Raw genomic sequence first — 23,871 nt, 5'->3', positions numbered from 1 at the left:
CAGAAATACTGTGGTTCAGATTGCATCTTCCCAGATAGATTTTTTAATGTACTTGTGCACAGAACTATGGCAACTGTTGGTTTTTGTTCCCAAGTTTTGGGAGTTTTCTGGCAGTCTCCATGGGTTAAGAGCCAAAAGTAGGGCTGTGCTGGTATGAAGATAGATCCCAGTGCTGTTGCCAGATTATGAAGGTGGATTCCACTACTGGATACCACCAAATTGGTTGCTGTCATGGGATGATGTATGTATCTCATTACCAGTATTATTCTCAAGGAATGTGTTCTTATTGAAGACACTAATAACTTTCTCACTGAAGTTTTACATAAGCAAAGCTTCACTTCTCCTAATGATTATCTCTTAATCTGAGTTCTGCTGCCACTATGAAATATATATTACTCTGTTCCATTTCCTTGGCAAGGGACAAAATACCCCAGAAGTGCAAATAATTAACCAACAGTTTGTTTAAATGATGAATAGCCAGTCTCTCATTTCTGACTTACGGTGACTCTAAGGCAACCTTATCACAGGATTTTATTGTCAAGATTTGCTCAGAGGAGGTTTGCCCTTGCCTTCTTCTGAGGCTGAAAGTGTGTGACTTGTCAGTGGATTTTTATGGCTGAGTGAGAATTTGAACCTTGCTCTCCCAGTGTCCTAGTGTAATGCTCAAACCACTACAGTACACTAGTGCTCTAGTTACAACATAAGAAGTATATTCTTTTAAATATCAAGCACACTGTAATGCTTCAGCACGTCTTTTTTCTTTTTAAGAGAATATTCATAAACAATACATTGCTATAAGTTATATTGCTAAAAGTTTAAGAAGCTAGGTATAATAATGCGCTAGCTATAATATTTGAGCAGTCTTTAGTTAAAGCTATAACAGTGAAAGAGAATTTTTTTATGTTTGTGTTAAGGTCATAACACGGTGTTCAAGGTGAGTTCAGACCAAAGCCCAATAGCATGGTGATGTGACTTCGTTCACTCTGGATATTGTATTCATGTTGATGCAACTTAGAATTATATTGGTTTTTTTGGCTGCCATTGTTGACTCATTTTTAATTTCTGGCTTAGTAAGAGCACAGAAGCCTCACTGAAATCAAACTATGGCAATATTTTTGGTTGTTCAAGCTCCAATGATGAGCTTGAAGATGATATTCTTCTTCGTGGTCTCTGCAAAGCACACAAATGGGTTATTCTGCGCCTGCACAGCATTTCCGGATCCTACTGGAATCGCCAGGGAAGACTTTTTGGCGGTAGCTCTGCCCACCCTCTATATAGGCAGGAGGTCTTCCCGCCTTTTCTCACTTCCTTTTGTCCGCCGTGTGAGCAGCTTAGGAACCTCGCTCAGGAATCACTCCTTCCTTAGCTTTCACTTTCAATTTACTGCATTTGCTGACTTTGTTTGACTTGACTACTCTTTGGATTGTGGTTTGGCCTTGGTCTTGGACTCTGATTAACGGTAATGACTTGAACTCAGTCTCAGAATATGGCCCTATCCAGCCTTCTCAGGTACTCTCTTCTCCTGATGTACCCAATACTTCAGACGACATTTTTTCCTTCTCAGAACAGATGACCCGCATGGGCAAAGCCCTAAATATTGAGATCCTACATTCAGACTCTCAAGCTCTGGATCCCATTGATGAGAGGGTTCGGGACAAACTCCCAACCATTGCATTCCTACCCTCGATGTCTAGGATTGTCAAGAGATCTTGGCCTTCTCTGTCTATGGCCCAGCCTTCAACAAAGAAACTCGACAATCTCTACCGCATTACACCCTCGATAGAGGTTTGGCTCTTCGAGCACCCTTGCTTGAATTCGGCAATCATTGAGGCCTCCCAGATCCACTCGGCCCCGAAAACAACTTTGACCCCTAATGACAAAGAGGGTTGCAAACTTGACACAATGGCACAAAAATCTTACGCTTCTGCAGTTCTAGATCTTAATATCCAGAACTACTCAGCGTGTATGGCTGCTTATCAACAGCAACTCTGGGAAAAAGCTCTTCCCCTCTATGAAGACCTCCCTGCCATCCATGCGGAGGCTCATGCACTTGCATCCCACAAAATTTCGGCAGTCTGGCACTCAGCTGATTGTGCCTCCTGTCAACTTTCGGGCGCCCTGGCCCTCTCACGCCATGCCTGGCTAAGGTCCTCAGACCTCACGCCTCAAGCCAAACAGGCCATTGAAGAGCTCTCCTTTGACAACCCTTCCAAAAGAAGGACTCGGAACAAGACAAGCGCCGCTTCTGAGACTCTCTAGCTCACTCCGTCCCATCAACTCCCTTTGAGGATCGTTTGGCCCACTTCCAACATGCTTGGGCCTCCATAACATCTGACTCCTGGATACTTTCCATCATCTGTTGGGGTTATGCCCTGGAGCTCCAATCCTCACCCCCAAGGGGTATCATTCTCACCACCACCCCTCAGACACCCTTCTCGACAAAGTGTGCTCCTTGCTTCAGAAAGGGCCCATCGAGCCCATCCCTCCGTCCCGGACCCAAAATTGTCTTTTTCTAAGATATTTCATTGTCTCGAAAGCCACTGGTGTCCTCCGGCCTATTTTGGACTTGCGTTTTCTCAACTCTTTTATTGCCTATAGACGTTTCTGTATGGTAACCTTGGCCTCCATTTTGCCTCTCCTGCAGGAGTCAGATTGGTTTGCCACCTTGGATCTCTGGAATCGCCTTCTCCATCAGCCCTGACTTCTTTCGGTACCGTGTACTGCCCTTTGGACTTTCTACCGCTCCGAGAGTTTTCACAAAGTGCATGGCGGTCGTAGCCGCATACCTATGCCAACAAAACATCATCGTCTTCCCTTACCTCGACAATTGGTTGTTTGTGGCCCCATCCAAACAGATGCTTATCTCTCATCTTCAAACAGCACTTTCCCTCTTTCGTCACTTGGGACTCATGATCAACATGGAAAAGTCCTCCCTCTGTCCCGCTCAAAGTGTGCGCTTCATAGGGGCCATCTTGGACTCCACGACCTGCAGAGCCTACCTACCTCACGTCAGGTTCCTCAGTCTCAGGTCTGCAATTCTTCGCTGCCTTTCTTCCTGACGCATCACTGCGCGAACAGCTCAGGTCGCCCTCAGCCACATGGCATCCACGACATTTGTCATGCCATGGGCCTGCCTCCGCCCTTCCAGTCATGGCTCCTTTCTGTCTTCAATCCGGCCTTCGACGACCCATGGATGTGGATCACCAGCCCGAGGCCCGTCGCCCGCTCTCTCTGCTGGTGGCTCAACGCTCACAACGTCTTGGTGGGCGTTCCCACAGCCACAAACTTCACTGACGACCAATGCCTCAAACACGGGCTGGGGAGCCCATTCGAATAATTTCTCTGTCCACGGGAGATGGTCTCCCAAAGAACACCCACTTCACATCAATGCGCTCAAGATGTTGGCCTTGAAGAAGTCTTGAAGGCCTTTGAGCCCTTCCTGCGGGACCATGTTGTCCTCCTCCTCATGGACAATACAACTGTAATGTATTACATCAACAAACAGGGCAGTACCAGGTCCTCCACTCTCCTGGACCGCACCCTACAAATTTGGAACTGGTACATCTACAAGCCATACATCTCCTCGGGGAAGACAACGAGCTTGCAGACAAACTGAGCAGGGCTCTGGACTCTTGTCACGAGTGGCAACTGAACCCTCAGGTTGCCCTCCACCTCTTCTCTCGGTGGGCAACGCTGGACGTCAACCTTTTTGCCTCTCATCTCAACACTCAATGCAGCCACTTCTGTTCCAGGCTCTCTTCACCTAGTCCTGAGGGGACGCCTTCCTCTTTCAGTGGTCTGGCAAAAAGTTCTACGCCTTTCCCCTGTTCCTTCTCATCACCAGAGTGGTAGCAAAGCTACACATGGACAGATCGGACATGATCCTGATCACCACTTGGTGGCCGAGACAGCCGTGGCTTGCCCCCCTCGCTACCGGTCTGAGAAATTATCTTGGCTTCTCAAAAGCCCTCCACTCAGCGCTTCTATGCCTCTAAATGGGCAAAATTTTTGGCCTTCCTGACCTCAAAGGACTCACCTCCTCAGAAGTGAATGTCTCTATTGTTTTGGACTTCCTCCATCAGCTCTCAGCATCTGGACTTTCCAATACTACCTTGCGGCCATTTGTGCCCACTTTCAATTTTCAGGCCATCCCTCCTTCTTCATCGACCCGCTTGTGAAGAAATTTCTCAAAGGCCTCACCAACCTCAAACCACTGGCAGTAACTCCTGTTCCCACCTGGGACCTGCACCTTGTCTTGGCAGCACTCGCTACCTCACCCTTTGAACCTCTGGCTTCCTGTAACCTCAGGCTCCTCACCTGGAAGACAGACTTCTATGTAGCTATCACTTCAGCACCCCGTGCCAGTGAGCTTTGTGCCCTCTGTACGGACTCCCCGTACTTGAAATTTTTAAAGGACAAAATTGTCCTCCACCCAGACATTTCCTTTCTTCCAAAGGTTGTGTCCACTTTTCATCTCAATCAAGATATGGTTCTCCCAACTCTAGCCCCGAACCCGACCACCAACACCGAGTGTTAACTCCACTCCCTCGATGTCAGATGGCAGCTAGCTTTCTACCTCGACAGGACTGAGTCCTCTCGGCGTTCCTTCAGACTTTTCGTCTGTTATTCCAACCCCAAAATGGGGCTTCCAGTCACACCTCAACGTTTCTCCAAATGAGTGACTGCCACAATCCTCCTCTCATACAAAATTTTTAGGAAGACTCCGCCTGCTCGAATTCGAGCCCATTCCACTAGGGTGGTAACTTCATCTTCAGCCTTCCTCTCTGAAATTCCCTTGGAGGACGTTTGCAAGGCTGCGGTGTGGTCACAACCTCTGACCTTCATCAACCACTATAGACTTGATCCCAGACATCGACATGAAGCAGCCTTTGGCAGAGCTGTTCTCCTCTCTGGACTTCACTAAGGTTAGTTGGCACTGGTCAAATCATGACACACTGTTTCTGGTTTAATATTTCTTTATTGCCAGGACGCTCCCTCCTCCATAATGGAGAAAGCTTGCCAGTCTAACCCATTTGTGTGCTTCGCAGAGACCATGAAGAAGAAGGACAGGTTGCTTACCTGTAACTGTAGTTCTTCGAGTGGTCATCTACGAATCCACACTAATCCCGCCCATCCTCCCCTCTGTCGTGTCCTTCTCTCTTCCTTGTCTGCTCTTACGGCAGACCATTTTTGGAACTGAGAAAGGGCGGGAAGACCTCCTGCCTATATAGAGGGTGAGTGAAGCTACCGTCAAAAGGTCTTCCCTAGTGATTCCAGTAGGATCCGAAAATGCTGTGCAGGTGCAGAATAACCCATTTGTATGGATTCGCAGATGACCACTCGAAGAGCTACAGTTACAGGTAAGCAACCTGTCCTTCTAAGAGGAGTGGTCATGCCAGCAAAGGGGGGAACCTGTCATAATTCATTGGGACACTGAAAATATGAAAGTGACTTTGCTTGTTGTCCAAGTTGTAGCGGTCAGTTTCAAACTGAAATTCCAAACAGAGCTCCTTAGAAGCAGAAAAGTGGGACACTGCTGCTAAAACTAAGTACTGTATCATGAGGTTTTTAAAAAAGACAAAACCAGAAACCAGCGTCTGGGGATCCGTTTAGGTGTGATAGGCATGGACTCAACATGTGCTGGGTTACCTTCTGCTAGTAATCTAACAAGGCCTTACCCCAGTTAATTCTCTGTTTCTGAGGACTTTGATAGCTATCTTCTGTCTGATACCATTTGTAGTTGGATATAAACAAGGTGTCTCTATGGTGAATCCCTGTGGATTCATTTTTCTCCTTGCTGTGTATCAAACAGGTAAAGTTGGCATACCAAGAGTCTGAAATTGTGGCTTTGCTGAAGAAAATTCCACTAGGCTCCAACGAGATGAACACAATCCGGGGAAGGGCTGAAGAGCTGAGGGAAGGAACACTCTGTGATTACCGTCCTGTCTTGCCTCTCATGCTGGCCAGCTTCATATTCGATGTGTTATGCACTCCAGGTAAACCCTTTGCATGCTTACTTGAAGAAAAGAGATCCATGTCAAATACTGAGGGAGTGCAGAGTGAAAAATGTTTGTCTCTCTAAATCTTACTAGATTTCCACTGAAAATTCAGGAAATGCCAGCAGACTTTACTACTGTCCATTGCTTTAGTTCTAATAACAGACGTTTCTGGACACATGTATGTGTAAGAGCTTCAAAATCTCAATAAGGCTGAAATCTGCACAGCATGATTGAGTACTGGCTGACTGTGTACAAACCACACACTCAGCCATCAGAGAGCTGTGGAGGTAATCACCCTCTCTCACAGTGATATGGGCTATGGTATCTCAGTGGAGGCTCTTGTTGGGCTGGGAGTTTTGTGAGCTGAGCCCCAATGTGCTTGAGTAGCTTTTAATTAATTAATTATAAATATTTCTATCTTGTCCTCTATTGTAAGATCTTAGGGTGGTATACAAAAAAGCCTCCTCTAAGTTGGCACCTTTCAGATATTTTGGATTCTATCTCCTGCCATCACTGGCTTTTTTCCATATTTGCTGGCTTTGATGGAGGAGTCCAAAAATATTTGGAGGGTGCTAGCTTGGGAAAGTTTGCTTTAGGCTGGAGTGGGGATCTGAAGTGTGTGCTGCATATGATCTCCAACACACACTGTAACACACCTATGTGCTCACCACCCCTCTTTTTGCTTAGAAATGTTCCTCACTCTCATAGGGTTCATGATGGGAATTTTGGCACATTTCCCTCACCCTGACCTTGCCTAAGCAGGGCTTTTTTTCTTTCAAAACCAGGAGTGACTTTGTAAAACCAGTATTCTTTCATGTTATGGTGGTGTGTGTGTTTGTCTATGTGTGTGTAGCACTTTTACTTATGCATGGAATAACTCAGGTGTGCATGGAATGTGGACCTCTGGAAGTTGCCACTCCTGCTCTAGATTAAGATCAGGTTCTTAAAATGGGTGACTTCCTACTAAATTTCTGCTGCAGGTTCTGTACAGATAAATGACCAGATCTGATAATTTTAAGGGAGGCATTTCTAGGCCAGTAGACTCCTCCTTGCAGTGACTGCAGTCCTTGTCTTGTGGAGTACCAGCTGTGCCCTTCCCTCTGGGGGAAAAAAGAAGAGCACATCAGATATATGAACTTTTTCATGGCTTTGTAAGAGTACTTTATCACATTGGTTTAACTTCAACAAATCTATTCCAAAGAATCATAGAATCCTAGAGTTGGAAGAGACCACAAGGACCATCCAGTCCAACTGAGCAAAAAGCAGAAGAATACAGATCTTGATATAGGTCAATTTAGTTAGAAATAAAAGTTTAGAATTTCATTTTTATACATCCTTAAAACTTTACCAGTCCAAATTAATCCTTATTTTCTTGTAGAGTTGACTAACTTGTCATGTATTCTTCCCAGTGGTTTCTCCTACTGGATCCAGACCCCCAAGCCGTAACTGGAATAATGAAATGCCTGGTGATGAAGAACTTGGTTTTGAGGCAGCTGTGGCTGCACTTGGTAAGTGCTTAGCTTCTTTCCTTGACAAGCTACCTCTGTCATTAACTAAGGGACATGTCCTGAGTCACCCTGTAAAGCCATCTAGATCAGGGGTAGGCAACCCTTTTGAGCCGGGGGCCGGGTTGCTGTCCCTCAGACAACTAGGGGGCCGAAGCCAAAAAAAATAAATAATTAAATAATTTTTAAAAATTTAATAAATAAATAAACCGGGACAAATGTAGGACAAAATTTTTAAATGGAGGGCACTTTTTTAAATAAAAAATGGAGGGCACGCGAAAAAATTTGCTGATTTTTTAAAAAATGTTAAGATAAATGCATGTTTCTGAGGCTTCTATAGACAATTGCCCCACCATGCCCCTCGCGCGAGACGCCAAAGGCCCCGGCAGCAATCGGCGGCAGGGCCAGGCTGGGGCCGGTCCCAAGGCCTCGCCGGGCCGCATCCGGCCCGCAGGCCGCAGGTTGCCTACCCCTGATCTAGATGTAAACAGAAGTTGAATTTTTTCACTAAATGTAATATGTATAGCAGAAAGCCTAACAATACACCACAGATGTTGCTTGGTTGTGTGAAGTATATCAGGAAATCCCAAATGAATTAAATTTTTGTTGCCTTAACGTAGCATTTATCACTTCAGCATTCATTTGAAATAGAAAGGATAGAGTGATTATATTTTGTCCTTTCCTTTTCAGGCATGAAGACGACAGTGAGTGAAGCTGAGCACCCTCTTTTGTGTGAAGGTACCCGAAGGGAGAAGGGAGATCTGGCTTTAGCTCTGATGATCACATATAAGGATGACCAGTCGAAGCTAAAAAAAGTATGTTGTATGAATACTCTACATATGTACATACCGTATATACTTGACTGTAAGTCGACATCATGTATAGGTCGAGGGCAGGTTTTGAGGCCAAAATTATAGATTTTGATATGACTCGTGGATAAGTCGAGGGTAAAACCTAGGGGCATGTAATGAAGGATGTAAAGGGCAAAGTAAAGGAAAACAATACCAAAAAAACCTACAGGCATAACTAAAGGCTGGATGAATGAAAGTATAGAAAGGGGTCAGTGCTTCCAGGGCAAATTAAACTTTTTCCGTTCACCAGGGGATAGTTACATATGCATGTATACACACACACATGCACACATATGAGTTAAAGTACTGTACTTACATAGACCCGTGGATAAGTCAATTCAAGTTTTTGAGAATCAATTTTAACCTAAATGTCTAGATTTATATATGAGTATATACGGTAGCTCTTTGCTGAGCCATGAATAATTGTGGCTGACCTCCCTGGCTTATTTGATAATTAAGCATTTCAGTTTGTTCTTGGAGAAATCTCAAGTGCTGTTGCTTTGCCTAAGACTTCTTCAAGAGTCTGTAACATAAGTGGAACTAAGGGAATGCCACAAGAGTTCCCCTTCCTTTTCCAAGGCTGATTTAGCAAAGGAAAGTGGGAGTACAAAAAAGAGTTGCCGCTCAAGTAGAGGCTTCCTCTTGCCTGTGTGCTAAATTGCCACCAGTATGGATGGAAAATGGAGTTTCAAATGTCCTTGAGTTACAAGTGGCATTAGGAAAGCTCTTGGTCAGTAAGATGTGCTCACATGCATAGATCCAGGTGTAAAATTTGACTGTTTCCTGATGCTGTAAGCTTTCCTTTATGAGGAATCTTTTTCACCAAGTATAAACTTTGCGAAAGTAGGAAAGGCTAACAACAATGGGATCCAGGCTGGCAGAGAGATATGGTGCTGCTGAGAACAACCTGTTATGGACCAGACCTTAACTCCAGTGCCTTAGTGGGCTCAATTCATATTGTGCATGGAAGTACTGTAGATGAACTTCATTATTATAAGCCTTCCAGTAATAAATGTTAGTGCTGTTACAATTCTATCCAGCATTTTAAGTTGGGTAGGCTAAAATGAGTGTTGAGGGCTTGAGCTGCAGTATTTCTTTTCTTTTTAAAAGAATTGTAACTGTGGGCTGTAAACTCTGTCCAGAATGTCTTCTGATTGCAAATTCTTGATTCTCCTCCCTACTTGTGTACACTACAACAGATAGTTTGGTAAAATGAAACATCACACATTATAGATAGATAGATAGATAGATAGATAGATAGATAGATAGATAGATAGATAGAATGATGGAAAGCTGGGCTTAAAGTCAAACATTTGTAATGGCACTGAATTTGCCATATAGCAAATAATCATTTAATTTTAATAATGATAAGTATAGGACATCTGTTATAAATTGGAGAAGGTGTGATCAGTTTTCATAAGTTTGGTTCATATTTGCATAGGATATATGTGGGTAACTATGACATGAAATATCTGAAGGGCACTTTGTTTCAATACTGCCATGTATTAGGACAGTCTTCTGCAGTGGGGGTGTTTTTAACTTGCAGCTGTGTGGTAGGTAACCTATTGCATAATGGCTAGAGAGTTTGTGCAGAGTTGGGAAGTAATATTTTTGTGTTTTGGACTACAACTACTAGGCAGCATGCCCAGTGAACAGGATTATGGGAACAGTAGTCTGAATTAAGGGTTATTGTACAGTTATTTGGATTGTATTCAAAACATCTAGAGGGCATTACCCGTTCTTTACACAAAGTCCCTTTGTCACCTTGCCTTTTCAAAAGGACCTGAGTTATAGTTGCCTCCTGCTTAAATATCTTCTGATGATAACAAACTTAATCTCCTCATGATCTGAGAAGTCGCTTGCTCAGATGTTAATTTCCATATTATCCTCTTGTTTGTTAAAGATCTTGGATAAACTGTTAGACAGGGAGAGTCAAACGCACAAACCTCAGACTATAAGCTCATTCTACTCATCCAGCAAGCCTACAGTTCCCAACCAGAAATCTCCTTCCAAGCATGCTACCCAGTCAGCTGCACCTATTCAGCATCTCCCAGGAGCATCAGTGACACAACAAACAGGAGTGCCTGCTGCTGTCCAGAGTAATCCTTCAGAACCCTTTTTGGAGAAGAGTACACAAGGTATGAACAGTTGTTTCATAGGACGACAACTACTTTTTAGTTGCCAAAAGAAAGGGAAAAGAAAACATTAGTTCTTTTCGGTTGTCTACATTTGTCTGGATGTTTGCTCCAGTCTATCAGGTTGTCTAAAACACTGCCATGATTTCTTTTCTGTACAAAACCTAAGCATCTGATTGTTTGCTCTATGTTTCTATGTAGAATTATAAAAGGGATTTGCATTTACCTTATTTTCATGGAACCATTTGATTGTTTGCTCTATGTTTCTATGTAGAATTATAAAAGGGATTTGCATTTACCTTATTTTCATGGAACCATTTTCTAATTGCACAGTGCATTTGCTATTTCTGTTTTTTCTGGAAATGAGTCCTGTCTATGTTTATCCATCACACTGCCTTCTATCTACTGATGTTTCCTCTGTCAAGATGATAGGACACGGCAGACACCTGTTTTTAAATTTCTCCTCCCACTACTGCTGTTCTTAATGAATGATTTGTGTTTCTCCAGAGAACCCACAAAGATCCCTTTGTGAGCCATCTGTAGAATCCAGTGTTTTAAAACAAGAAGGGAAAGTTCCCAGCCGACTAGCTCTTGGAAACAGAGGTGGATACAATGGAAGATGCTGGGGTTCACCAGTCAGACAAAAGAAGAAACACACAGGTAAAAAGAGGTTGGAGTCCTCTCTGCATTGGCACTTCAGTTGTGGAAAACCCTCATTTTGGAGGTCCAGTTAGCATCAGTGCAGATATAATTTTGGGACCATGTCAAAAAATGGCTTTTTATTAAAGTGTTTGAGCCTAATTGATTTTACTGATTTTAAATTGTCTGGTTTTAATTGATAAATGATTTGATATATATTTTTAAAATTATTATTATTGTTTATAGTTTCAAAGTGATTATATTGTAAGCTACCACGACAACTTCAGATATAGATTGGAAACTAACTGACTAAATCTCATTTTAATGGTTACTGCCTTTGGAGGCATTTTCATACACATTACATTTGTATTGTTCATTTGGTCTTGATTCAAATTACAGTGAGCTCTGGGGTTTCGTTCTGGGGCCACCCATCCATACCAAAATCTGTGGATGCTCAAGTCCTATTAAAACAATGGCATTGTAGAATGGTATCAGTTACCATATATACTCAACTATAAGTTGACTTCATGTATACATTGAGGGCAGGTTTTGGGGCTAAAATTATGGATTTTGATATGACTTGTGGATAAGTTGAGGGTAAAACTTAAGGGCATGTGGTGATGGATGTAAAGGTTGAAGCAAAGAAAAACGGTGCCTAAGAACTTACAAAATTCTAGCAGGCATAACTGTGCTTATACCAAAGGCTGGATGGATGAGAGAGTAGAAGGTGGTCAGGGCAGATTAAACTCTTTTCTTTCACCAGGGGATGTTTTTTTGTGTTGTGTGTGTATTTGTGGGTGAGTGAATTTAAATATAGTAGCTACATTGACCTGTAGATAAGTCGACTCAGGTTTTTTTGGGTCAATTTTTCAACCTAAATTTCTAGTCTTATACATGAATATATACAGTATATAAAATGGCAAAATGCTTTTTGGAATTTATATATTTTAAAAAATATTTTCAAACTGTGGATGCTTGAATGTATGGCTAAAGAATCTGTGGCTACAGAGGGCCGACTGTACAGATGTCCCCCACTTACTTCACAGGTTAGGGAACAGAACACTGTCAAAAGTGAAAATCGTCAAAATGTGGAATCATTATTTACCTTTATTAATATTACTTTACAGTGCTCTGATCCCTAACCTGTTGAATATACAGAAAGAGAAAAACTCTTTTCTTGAACCAAATAGTTGTTATTTTCCTTTCTCCATCTCCCTTCCATGCTCCCCAACAGGCTGTTATCATTGGCCATGTGGATATCATCTTTGAACAGGGTCGACATCCTCTAGCCTTCCCTGGACAAAGGAGAGTTGAGAGAGGAAAGGGACCAAAGTGTCCCTCAGGTGACAAGACCCCTGTTGTCATGCCCTGCTTCCAGGATATGGACTCTGTGACTGAAGCAGTGGACATTCTGGAACCTGCTGTTGAATCAGAGCAGAGGGTTGCAAAGCCACGAGTCTCAGAGACAGACCAGAGTGTAATACCAGCTCTGGTAGAGACTCCTGCCCAGTCAGATATAGAAGACCACTTACCCCTATCTATCTCTGCTGAGCAGAAACAACAAAGGGAGGGTTTGAGGAAGTCACAGAGGATTTATAGAAAGTACCAATTAACTAAGAAGCAGCCGTGTTGAGCTGCTGATCTATAAATTCCCAGCCCTGCCTTACAGGAGTTGTTGGAGATTATCTTACCTGGCTCCCTGTTGTGTTCCTTAACTCTGTGCTTGACCTGGACTGTATTTGTTACTCTGGATGTAATTTACCTGACTTGGAGAGTGCTGAACTCTGTTTGGGACTTAAGGCTTGTATTTACTAAAGTAGTCAGTGCTGAACTGTAATCTATTCTGTGACTGTGCTGGCTTGTTAGCTGATGGCTGGTTGCCCAGATTTTGTTTGAGACAGTTACCCAATGAGGATGACCAGTTGGGCAGAGATGTTAAAACACTGAGAGGCCTCCCAGTGAGAGGTTATGAAACCTTGGGGAGCCATGAGGCACAGAGAGTGACAAATGGAGATGAATGCCTGCCCCCATCCTCATTGTGCCATCCTATTTGAATGATGCATGACCCAAACCCTAGTTCTGGTGCAGGCATTCTGGATGACATCCAGCACATCCTGCACCAGAACTGTGGCTAAGGAGGTTAAAATGTCTGCAAGGGCATCCTGCTGGGTCATCTGGTACATTTGTTGCCACTGCAGGTTGCTTGTTCTGAGGTCAGAACAATGTGCCCAGCATGTGACTTGCCGGGTACCTCATTCTTACTTCAGAAGCGAGTCGCACACGGTGGTGGTGAACACACTAATGCATACAGCTGCCTCAGTAAGAAAGCAAAGGGAAAGGTATGGGATAAGTCAGGGTGAGAACTCCATTGCTAGTGTGTGTAGAATGGGAATGTTTGCTAGTTGTGTTAGGAATTATATTCTTTTCAACTGGTTGAATATGACCTAGGCTGTTGGTCACTTTATAACTACTCTTAAGTAATGCTTGAAGTAAGGTGCCTTCATGTACAAGTTACCCTTTTGCTAATGTAGATTGCTTGCTTAGAATAAAAAGCTTTCTTTGTAAACATCTCTTCTTTCTCACACTCTTCATATGCCTTTGCTCATTTTGTGTACGTGTGTGTGCGTGTGTGCGCGCAGTGTATCTAGGATTCTCATTTCCCATAGGGGAGTGGGAGGCATAGTCTCTGCAGAGTCAGATGAAAATATGCAAAACCATTGGTGATATTTAGGGTAGTTTTAAGCCTCTCTGAGAATAGGCTGGATTGTGCTTGACACCTAAAAGACAGTAATGAAGTTGACAAGTGAATATGTCTAGGAAGAGTTGCCAAGCCGGGATGTCACTACAGAAAATCCACACCGTTCCCCTTCAGGTGATCTCATTTGGTGAAGGGGAGAAGGTAGGTCTCAGATGGCACAAGTTGTTTCTACTTTAATAATTTATGGCTGGTTCATTGAAAACACCACCCCCTCATTCATATTGTGCATTGAACACAGTTTTATGGTTTTAACTGTGTTTCATGTCCATCCTTAATTATTCTTATAACACTTCTGTAGATCATGTAAGCATTATACCCTATAAAACCATGTAGTGAATTTTGGCTGAGATTTGAATTGGGCTCTCTGGGATATCTCAAGTCATGTTGCATCATCTTTCTAACATAATAAATTTCTCCCCATTTGTTGAAGCATGAAATTGTTTGTTTCATGTAGTAATACAGTGACTATGCGCTTATTAAATTTGCTTACCTTTGTTGACTATGGTATTGCAGGAATGGCCAGTATTGACAGCAGTGCACCAGAAACCACTTCAGACAGTTCTCCAACCCTCAGCCGACGGCCCCTGCGTGGAGGATGGGCAGCCACTTCCTGGGGCAGAGGGCAGGATAGTGACAGCATTAGCAGCTCTTCTAGTGATTCATTGGGTTCCTCCTCTTCCAGTGGAAGCAGGAGAGCCAGTGGAGGAGCACGTGCAAAGACTGTGGAGGTCGGCAGGTAAGAATTGTCCCTAATCCAAAGTATGCATCCTTTCAAAATCTAGACTGCATTGTAGAAGTATGACAAGGAGGTGGACATTATTACTGAACTATTCAGAAGGACAAAACCCCATCAAACATAAAAAATGACTTCCTGAGTTCCTTCTGGACCCATGTTCCTTCTGGACCCATTTCTTTATAATGATTCAAGATTTTCCATTTACCAATAATAAATTCTTTATCTTACTTTATCTATGACTCTTCATAATGCTAAATCAAATATACCATATATTACTATCCAATTTACATAACCTATATTTCATGTTTCCATAGATCATATTTCAAAAATTGCTTTAATTCTGCAATTACTTTTTCTCCCCATTCTTTTTGTAGAAAAATTGCAAATGGTTCCCAGTCTTTTACAATTCTCCCATGACTTTCCTCTTATTAGTGAAGTGAGTTTATCTATTATAAGTTTATTTTTTGAAACATAATTTATTTTTTCCAGGTATAAAGGCAGACGGCCAGAGAGCCATGCACCACATGTCCCAAATCAGCCTTCAGAAGCAGCTGCACACTTCTATTTTGAGCTGGCCAAGACAGTTCTCATTAAGGCAGGCGGAAACAGCAGTACTTCCATTTTCACTCACCCATCCTCCAGTGGTGGCCACCAAGGGCCTCATCGCAACCTCCATCTTTGCGCCTTTGAGATTGGACTCTATGCACTGGGGTTGCACAACTTTGTCTCTCCCAACTGGCTCTCACGAACCTACTCCTCCCATGTCTCTTGGATCACAGGTGGGAACACTGTGTGTTTGGAGTGCTCAAAGCCCCTTAGTAACGCAAAATGTCCATAACTGAAAACCTGTTCCAGGTAATGGTCTTTTACAGCCATTGATACTTAAGAACTCATGGCTAAAATTTAACAGGACAGTATTGACCACATAATGGAGATTACCATCCAGGAAGGCTTTGGGTAATGCTTATCCTTAGAAGCACAGAGCTAGAAGGGAGCAACTGGCCATTATCTAACTTGATGGCATATTGATTCCCCCACTAGCTCACACAGTAGAGGCAACAATTTGGAATGAGCAGGAACAAAGGATGTCCCATTAGATCTGCTGATTTTCAAGTTGTAGAGATGGAAATGAATACAAGGAGGAAAAAATAAAGACTTGCCCCAGGTTATTTACTGTTATTATTCTGTTGTTTTGAATGCTGATTCAAGTTTCTGTTTTGGAGGCCTGTAATATTCACAGATTTTTCTCTTATATATGTATTAATATTCTGTAAGATAGATGAGCTTCAGGGGCAGGAAAAACAAATTGCTCAGAGCCTCTTGAGAAGCTTAATGGATGAATGAGACTTTAATCTTGGCTTTCCAATATCTAAATAAATGGCTACTTTTTGTGGACAGAGTTTTTTTCCTTACATCTTTGTATATGCTCATCCCTCCTCCATTGATCGTTTATGCAAACTCTGCCTTTGATTTCCAATACAGCATTTAGAAATCATCTTACTACATAAAAGTGTGGCTCATGATGTGTCTAAGCATAAAATAGTTTATAATTGCTGTACCTGTTTTAAGCATTCAAGAGAAATTAATGTAATGAGTAGTTAGTGCTGTGAGTAATTACATTAAAGAGACTTGTCATCAAGCAGATAGATGTTTGGCTCTCTGTCTGCTTTTGAATTTGGGTGCCAACATTCTGGATAAACTACATTCTCTCCCATCTGTAAATGGAAGTGCTCCTCTAGTAAATTACAGGAACAAGTAAAATAAAAAACACCTCATATAAGTAAAGTATACCATATGGAATATTTACCTGATTTTACATCGTTAAAAACTTCTGTGTTTTTTGGTCTGTCACCTGGTCTGTTTTATCATTTTAGAATAAACTTGAGTACTACAGATGGTAAAAGAATTCTTGAAGAATTGTTGGGAAGCGCATTCACATAGACTAAGACCATCAGTGCTGTTGTTGCTAATTGCTGTCAAGTCAACCTCAACTTATGCTGACCCTATGAATGCAATCCCTCCAAGCCACCTTGTCATCAACAGTCCTGCTCAAGTCTTGGGAATTCAGGGCTGTAGTTTCCTTGACCGAGTCTAGTTTCCTTGACCAAGTCTTGCAATGAGTCTATCCACTTTCCTCTTCCACCTTGCCAAGTATTATTGTCTTTTCTAGTGACTCATGTCTTTTCATATGTCTAAAGTGTGAGAGTAGCAGTTTAGTCATCTTGGCTTCCAGGTAGATCTCAGGCCTGATTTGCTCTAGGACCCATTTATTGGTCTTTTTGGCAGGGTGTCCAGTACCACATCTCAGATGAGTTGATTTCCTTCCTATTGGCTTTCTTCACTGTCCAGCTTTCACATCTGTGCATTGTGATGGGGAATATAGTGGTCTGGGTGATCCTAACTTTAGTATTCAGTGTTATATCTTTTAGAATCTTGTCTAGTTCCTTCATAGCTGCCCTTCCAAGTCCTAGTCTTTTCCTGATTTCTTGACTGCAGTCTCCATTTTGATTAATGACTTAACCAAGGTAATGGAAACTGATTGACTGTGTCAATGTCTTCATTGACTACTTCAAAGTTATGCAATTCATCTGTGTTCACTGTTTTTGTTTTGTTAATGTCATCTGTAAATCTGCCTTTGCACTTTTCATCCATGACTTTTTTCAGTAGTCATTGCAAGACTTTGCTATTTTCTGCTAATGATGTGGTGTCATCTTAAATTGTTGGTGTTTCTTCCTCCAATTGTCACACCATCTTCTTCACATTCTAATTAAGCTTTGCATATAATTTGTTTAGCATAAAAGTTAAACAGATAGAGTGATAAAATGCAGTTTTGCCTGACCTCCTTCCCAATGGGAAACCATTCTTTTTCTCCATGTTCTGTCTTGTGTCATCTTGTACTGAATACAGGTTATTAATTAGGATAATTGAATTTTGTAGTATGCCCATTTCTTTAAGAGCTATCCAGAGTTTTCCATTATCTATACAAGCAAGGCTTTGATATAATCTATATAGCACAGGCTGATTTTCTTCTGAAATTCTTTGGTTCATTCTGTTATCCATTGTATGTTTATACAATGCAATATGATCCCTAGTACTTCTTCCTCTTCTGAACCCTGCTTAGACATCTGGAAAAAGCAGGGTGACCAGATGTCCGCCTTTTCTAGGACCTGCCTTACATTTCAACATTTTGTCCAGGAGGAATTCCGAAGTGCCCTTCATTTTGAGCATGTCTAAGAAGCATGAATTTATATTTATATTAGTGTTAAAAGGCTTTATTTTAAAATGTCCTACATTTTACAGTGCCTTGTCCTCCTTTGCAGTTATGACATCTGGTCACCTTGGATAAAAGTATTTTGTTGTAGAATTTTAAATGCCACTTTGCTTGCATGGGAAATTTATGAAATGGTCCTGTGGTTACTCCAATCCCTGCTGTCCCTTTTCTTGGGGATTGATTGGAATGTATATTGAGCATTTTCAATCTGTGGGCCGTTGTTTCATTTTCCTTATTTACTGACCGATTTAGTAAGAGTTTGAGTGGATTCTTTCTCTGATGCTCTGTTGCTATGCCACCTGTTCCTGGTGGTTTTTTTCTACCAAGTGCTTTGAGAGCAGCATCCACTTAACTTTCTGAAATTGTGGCTTGTTTTTCAAATGCTTCTTCCTTGAATTGCTATCTCATTTTTTCATCTCTTTTATATACTTCTTAAGTGTGTTTTTTCCGATGTCTTTTTGTTTCTTCTTGAACATGCAGTGCATCCCTCTATTGATTTTAGAGCATCCTTACTCTTGGTTGCAATTTCCCTATGGTTTCTCAGACCTTGTGGGACTATGCTATCTTTTTTGCTTGTCATTTTCTGTTTTTCTGCATTGATAGTTTTCTTTCTTGCTGTGCACAAGTCATTGGACAGTTTTGTTTGGGGTTCTGCCTTATTTTTGTCCCCTTTTATTTTTGCTTCTCATCTGTCCTTAACTGCTTAAGGAGTTTCATCTGTCATCCACTGAGGCTTTTCTTCCATTTTGGCTGCAGGTAATGCCTTTTTTTAATTCCTTCATGACAATGTCCCTGGCTTCAGTCCAGAGTTGTTCTGGTTCCTGGTTAGGCTTAAAATGCAAAGCCATTTTTGACATTATCTTTGAATTCTACAGGAATCTTCTTCAGGTTGTATTTTGGCACAGTGATGCATTCAGCTCTATACATTACCTCCAGAATGATAGGCAGTACATCTGGAAAGCAGTTCCTGGAAAACATGAACAAGAATGTGCTTTCTTCTTATAGAGTTTCCAGTAGGTCAGCACTCTGCACATAAAAAACTGGCTAAATAGATCTTTGATCACTCCAATAGGGATTGTTTCATGCTGTTCCAAATGATTCATTTTGAAGTGACACAGTCGCTTCACAACTGATTTAAACCTTATTGAAATTTGTCCATATTAGATTACTAGTGCCAGGATTTTGTCCATCACTAATCATTTTACATGCATGTCGTCTTTAACACACAAGTGTCACAGTTTTGTCCTTGTGTCATTTACTCTGATCTCAGTGCTAATTTTTTAGTCCATAGAGGTACCACAAGATTCTTTGTTGTTCTCTCTCTTTTCTAGGGCAAGCCATGGAAATTGGCAGTGCAGCCTTGAACATCCTGGTGGAATGCTGGGATGGTCATCTGACCCCTCCTGAGGTGGCATCACTGGCTGACAGAGCATCAAGAGCTAGGGATTCCAATATGGTGCGGGCAGCTGCTGAGCTGGCACTGAGCTGCTTACCCCATGCTCATGCCTTGAACCCAAATGAGATACAGAGAGCGCTGGTCCAGTGCAAGGAACAGGTGAGCAGTTCAGACATCTTCAGCCCATTCCTGTAGCTCTAGGATGGGAATTATGTGGTCCTCTTTGTGTGTGTTTGGAATGCAACTCCCAGTAGTCTTAGCCAGCATAGCTAATAGCGAAGAATGCTGAAAATGGTAGTCCAACAATATCTGGAGTGCCAGATGATCCCCACCACTGATACAACCAGTTTGTGCTGGCAGAGTCCCTCCCTTTTTTTTTTTAAATCTTAATTTTTAACACAAACAAATTTACAATCAATATACAATCAAAGATTGCTTTTGAGGTGTAGGGCTGAAGCTGTGTTTTTCTTTGATAGATGTTTTGCTGTCCATTGTGCTTAAAACTGACATTTTCATGGCAGCTCTGCATTAAATGAGAGAGATGGTATTGGTACAGAAGTAAAATGTTGGTCCTTATACAGCAGCTTATTTACATGTGGCTTATGTAAATAAAAGGGGAATTTCTTTGTAGTCAAAAAGGGAATATCTTATCCAAAGATCTTGGTGTTATTTTATATTTTTATAATACAGGTGTACCTCAGTTAATGAAGCAGATGTGCTCCTGGGCATTACTACTTTAACAGAAACTTTGGTACCAGAGGCAGAAATAATATGGAAAGAATAGGGATAGGTTCCTGCACAACAAAAAAGAAGAGCAGCTTGAACATATTTCAGCAGACTTTTTATTCATATGCATTTGTGAAATGAAACAACCAGGTCAGGTAACCATTGCATGAGTAACGAAAAACAATTGAAATCTAGAGTTCATTGCAAGGCTTTTCCCAAAACACATCCAGGGATGATTTTGTTTCCACCAGCCTCCACTTTTGTAATAATTTCTTTATTGGTGGTCAGATTTACAGATCCTTTTTTAAAAATGCTTCAGATACAGTAGCTGGTGAGGCTTATCTGCTTTCCCTTTGTCTCTCTGTTTCACTGCTCACATGTTCTCCAGAAAGGTTTCCCAGGGCATTTGCTATTTACTTTTTCTGTTGTGAGGAGACACACAAAACTACTGTTGGATTGACTAGAGCAGAATCCTACTCTGTCTGTGCTCAAGCTTTATTGTGTTGGTTACTATGGGCATACTTCTGCAACTCAACACTGCAAGTTTGTGTTCCTCCAGCCCTCCTTCACTATTGGTCCAATACTGATGCTTCTTTAAAAAACCCTAGTTAAGACAGAGGACAAGGAAAAAGTGGGATTGGGCAGGCATAAAAAGACTTTGTAAAAAGAAGCTTCTTTCTCGGAGGCTTTTTAAACTGAGGTATGCCTGTATATAAATATATATCACAGTTCTACTTAAAAAGTAACAAGACAAGATCCCAAATTTGAATTAAACCAAGTAGGAAGTAGGTATATGTCAAGCAGATATGTTAACATCAGTTTGAATACAATAATGCAAATAGCTTAATAATATCCTGGACTGTCATGCAATTTTTTTAAAGGCTCAGTTTTGGATAAAATGGTTTTGTATTTGAGACCTTTCATGCATTTTGTTGTAATGAATCACTTTAGGCGTGAAGAAACATTCATTCAAAGGTGGTGGTTTTAGGATATTTCCAGAAATAGACTTTGACTTGTTCTGGAGCAAATGTCAGGTTAACCATTATTCCTGTGTCAACTCTGGGTACATAATGTCAGATAGTCTTCCATTACTTTCTGCCATACACTTGCTCGACATAGCACAGGGGCTAGAAACCATTTTTCACATTTCCAAAAACACATACTGGATTTGCCTAAGGCTTTAACACAGTACCTACATATGATTTTAATGTTTGTAAATTACTTCTCATTTGAAATGATCAGGGACAATTGATTCATTTTTTTAGCATGTTTTCTCAGTTTTGAGGCTAGTAAACTGATTGCATACCTTCTCTGTTTTTTAAAGACATTGTGCTGGGATCCATGTTTAGTCACAGAGACTAAGGTTGCACAAGACAATAGGTTTTACTGCAAATCTGTTATTAGATTCAGCTTACATTCCACATATTTCATTACATCTATCTAAGTGTGCCTAAATCAAGATCTAACACACAATTTTATAATTATTGATAATGGGAATTTAGTGTAGCTCTGCTGTTAAACCTTTACTGATAAGATGAGGTTAACTGATAAGATGAGGTATAGCATACTCAGATTTAGCTGATGTTTTAAAGTATTAATTTCCTAATTTGAAAGTGGCACAGCTGATTTGGCCATACTGGAAATGCTATGGTTCTTTAGGTGATAAAGTCTTTCAAGCTGATGATAACCTGTAAAGTTATTCTGGACCATTAAAGTTCTTATAGGGACCATCTTAAATTTTCTCCCTATTACCTATGTTAACCATCTCTTCCTGAGAGAGAGTTTGATCATGAAGCTTTAGCAGGGGAATGAGAATGTTTGCCCCCTCATAATTTAGCTCCTGCATTAAGACCTTCAGGGATGATCCTCCTCTGGGTACCTGTGCCATCTCAGATGAGATGGGTGGGTGCCCATAATGATGTCTTTTTCATTGGTTGCACCCCATTTGTGGGATACACTTAGAGGTTTTCACCAGAAATATAACTCTCAACTTGACCTTGGATAATGGATATTACCTTTGTTACAGGATAACCTAATGCTGGAGAAAGCTTGCCTGGCAGTGGAGGAAGCAGCCAAAGGGGGTGGTGTTTATCCTGAAGTCCTCTTTGAAGTCGCTCACCAGTGGTACTGGTTGTATGAACAAACTGTTGGTGGAACTCTTGCCCAGAGGGAGGGAGCTACAGGATGCAGTGCAAGTGGAGCCAGGGCATCTTGCGAAGCAGTCCGTGGACTGGCAGATACAAGAGTGACATCAGAACCCACTACAGTGACTGTGGCGGCTGCAGTAACAGCAGCAGCAACAGTGGTGCCTGTGATCTCAGTGGGGTCGACAATCTACCAGCAACACACAATGGCAGGGCCTGCAATGGCTCATGCACATACCCAAGGTCTACATCCCTATACCACACTCCAGACCCACATCCCTTGCAACCCTCAATACATTGGGCACCCAATTCAACACATGCCACGGCCAGCAGTCTTCCCTGTGCCTGGCTCTGCTTATCCTCAAGTAAGTTATATTTTCTCTGTTAAGAATCTAAGATGACAATTTTCCTCTCTCCCCATAATGTTGTGGCCTAGGTGAGTAGACAAGATAGCAGGCAAAGGTGTTTTCCATTGCCCACTTTTGTGGAAGAGGACATACTGTTCACTGGAGATTCTATGGATGTAACCTAGGAGACTGTGTATGCAAATTAGCGTAACACTGCTGAGAAAGGTATTGCTGATGCCATCTGGAGACTTTAATGGATCTGGGATCAAAGGCGTGTTCCTGTGTTTTGGAGACTTTTGTCTCCTTTTCTTCTGGAGTATGTTTTGATGTTAATAATAACTCATAAGCTTGAGGTAACTCATATTTGAGGAGGCTGTCATTTTTAGTAACTGTCAGGAAAAAGATCTCAACGGCTAACTTTTATTGCTGCAGATGTCTTGGTATTCATGCTACCTAAAAGCATACCTCACACAATCCTTACTGTAAAAGAAACTATGAATTTCCCCCTCATTATTCCAAATGGTGTGTTGTGGGAGCTCAAGACAGGCTCTAGAAATCACAACAGGCTGACTGGCTCTTGGTCTCTTTTCATGCTTTTTTCCCTTCTTGAAGTATTTTTTAAAAAATATTCTCCCCAAATATGTGATGGGTTTATGACTTTCAGGAATGAAATTGTGTGATCGGAATCCAGTTATGATTTTCAGATGGGCTGCTTTGAGGCATCTTCCCTGTCCTCTTCCTTTGCAGGGTGTCCACCCAGCATTCATTGGAGCACAGTACCCTTACTCGGTAACAACCCCATCTTTGGCAGCTACAGCAGTGTCATTTCCAGGCGTGCCTGTCCCATCCATGACGCAGATTGCTGTTCATCCGTACCATGCTGAGACAGGGCTGTCACTGTCTTCCAATGTAGCAAGTGAGTATGTTTTGCCATGTGAAGATATGCTGGCAGAAAATACAGTGGTGTTGATATTTTCTGGCTGTTTCTGTACCCATCATAATTGCCTACTATGGCAATGGGAGAGATATACCTTTATATTGCTATGAAACAACAGGTGTACGTACTAGCCTAAGCTTCTATATGTTTGCCTTAAGGGAGTCTTCAGTCATGGGGTCATAAAGCTTTCATTTATTCCAAGGCTAGAAAACGAACACTTGCTTTTCATGAAGCTTACCAGCTTGCCCAAGACCCTAAGTATGAGCCAGAAGTGATCATTAGATCCCTCAAAGCACAGACATACTACTTTGAATGTGCAGTTCTCTATGCCATCAGTGCACCCTTTACAGAAAGATGACAGTTAATCCCCCTCTCCATACCTCTAATTTTTTTTAATATACAAAACTGAAGACATCTTCTTCTAATG

General features: G+C 41.7%; 1 protein-coding gene across 1 annotated transcript in view; it reads left to right on the top strand.

The window, feature by feature from the left end:
- Positions 1–23,871, top strand: part of ZSWIM8 (zinc finger SWIM-type containing 8) — a 76,337-nt gene that overhangs the window by 41,716 nt on the left and 10,750 nt on the right. Inside the window, exons 13-22 of the mRNA XM_089510789.1 lie at positions 5,813–5,996; positions 7,409–7,507; positions 8,195–8,319; positions 10,259–10,493; positions 10,998–11,150; positions 14,401–14,623; positions 15,113–15,402; positions 19,226–19,449; positions 22,043–22,525; positions 23,255–23,423. Of these exons, the coding sequence (XP_089366915.1) occupies positions 5,813–5,996; positions 7,409–7,507; positions 8,195–8,319; positions 10,259–10,493; positions 10,998–11,150; positions 14,401–14,623; positions 15,113–15,402; positions 19,226–19,449; positions 22,043–22,525; positions 23,255–23,423 (2,185 nt within the window). The remainder of the gene's footprint in view (positions 1–5,812; positions 5,997–7,408; positions 7,508–8,194; positions 8,320–10,258; positions 10,494–10,997; positions 11,151–14,400; positions 14,624–15,112; positions 15,403–19,225; positions 19,450–22,042; positions 22,526–23,254; positions 23,424–23,871) is intronic.

Source organism: Sceloporus occidentalis, unplaced genomic scaffold, assembly GCF_023333645.1.
Source record: "Sceloporus occidentalis isolate IW3139 unplaced genomic scaffold, rSceOcc1.0.p SCAF_2, whole genome shotgun sequence".
Taxonomy (NCBI): domain Eukaryota; kingdom Metazoa; phylum Chordata; class Lepidosauria; order Squamata; family Phrynosomatidae; genus Sceloporus; species Sceloporus occidentalis.
This window is presented reverse-complemented; position numbering and strand designations above follow the sequence as displayed.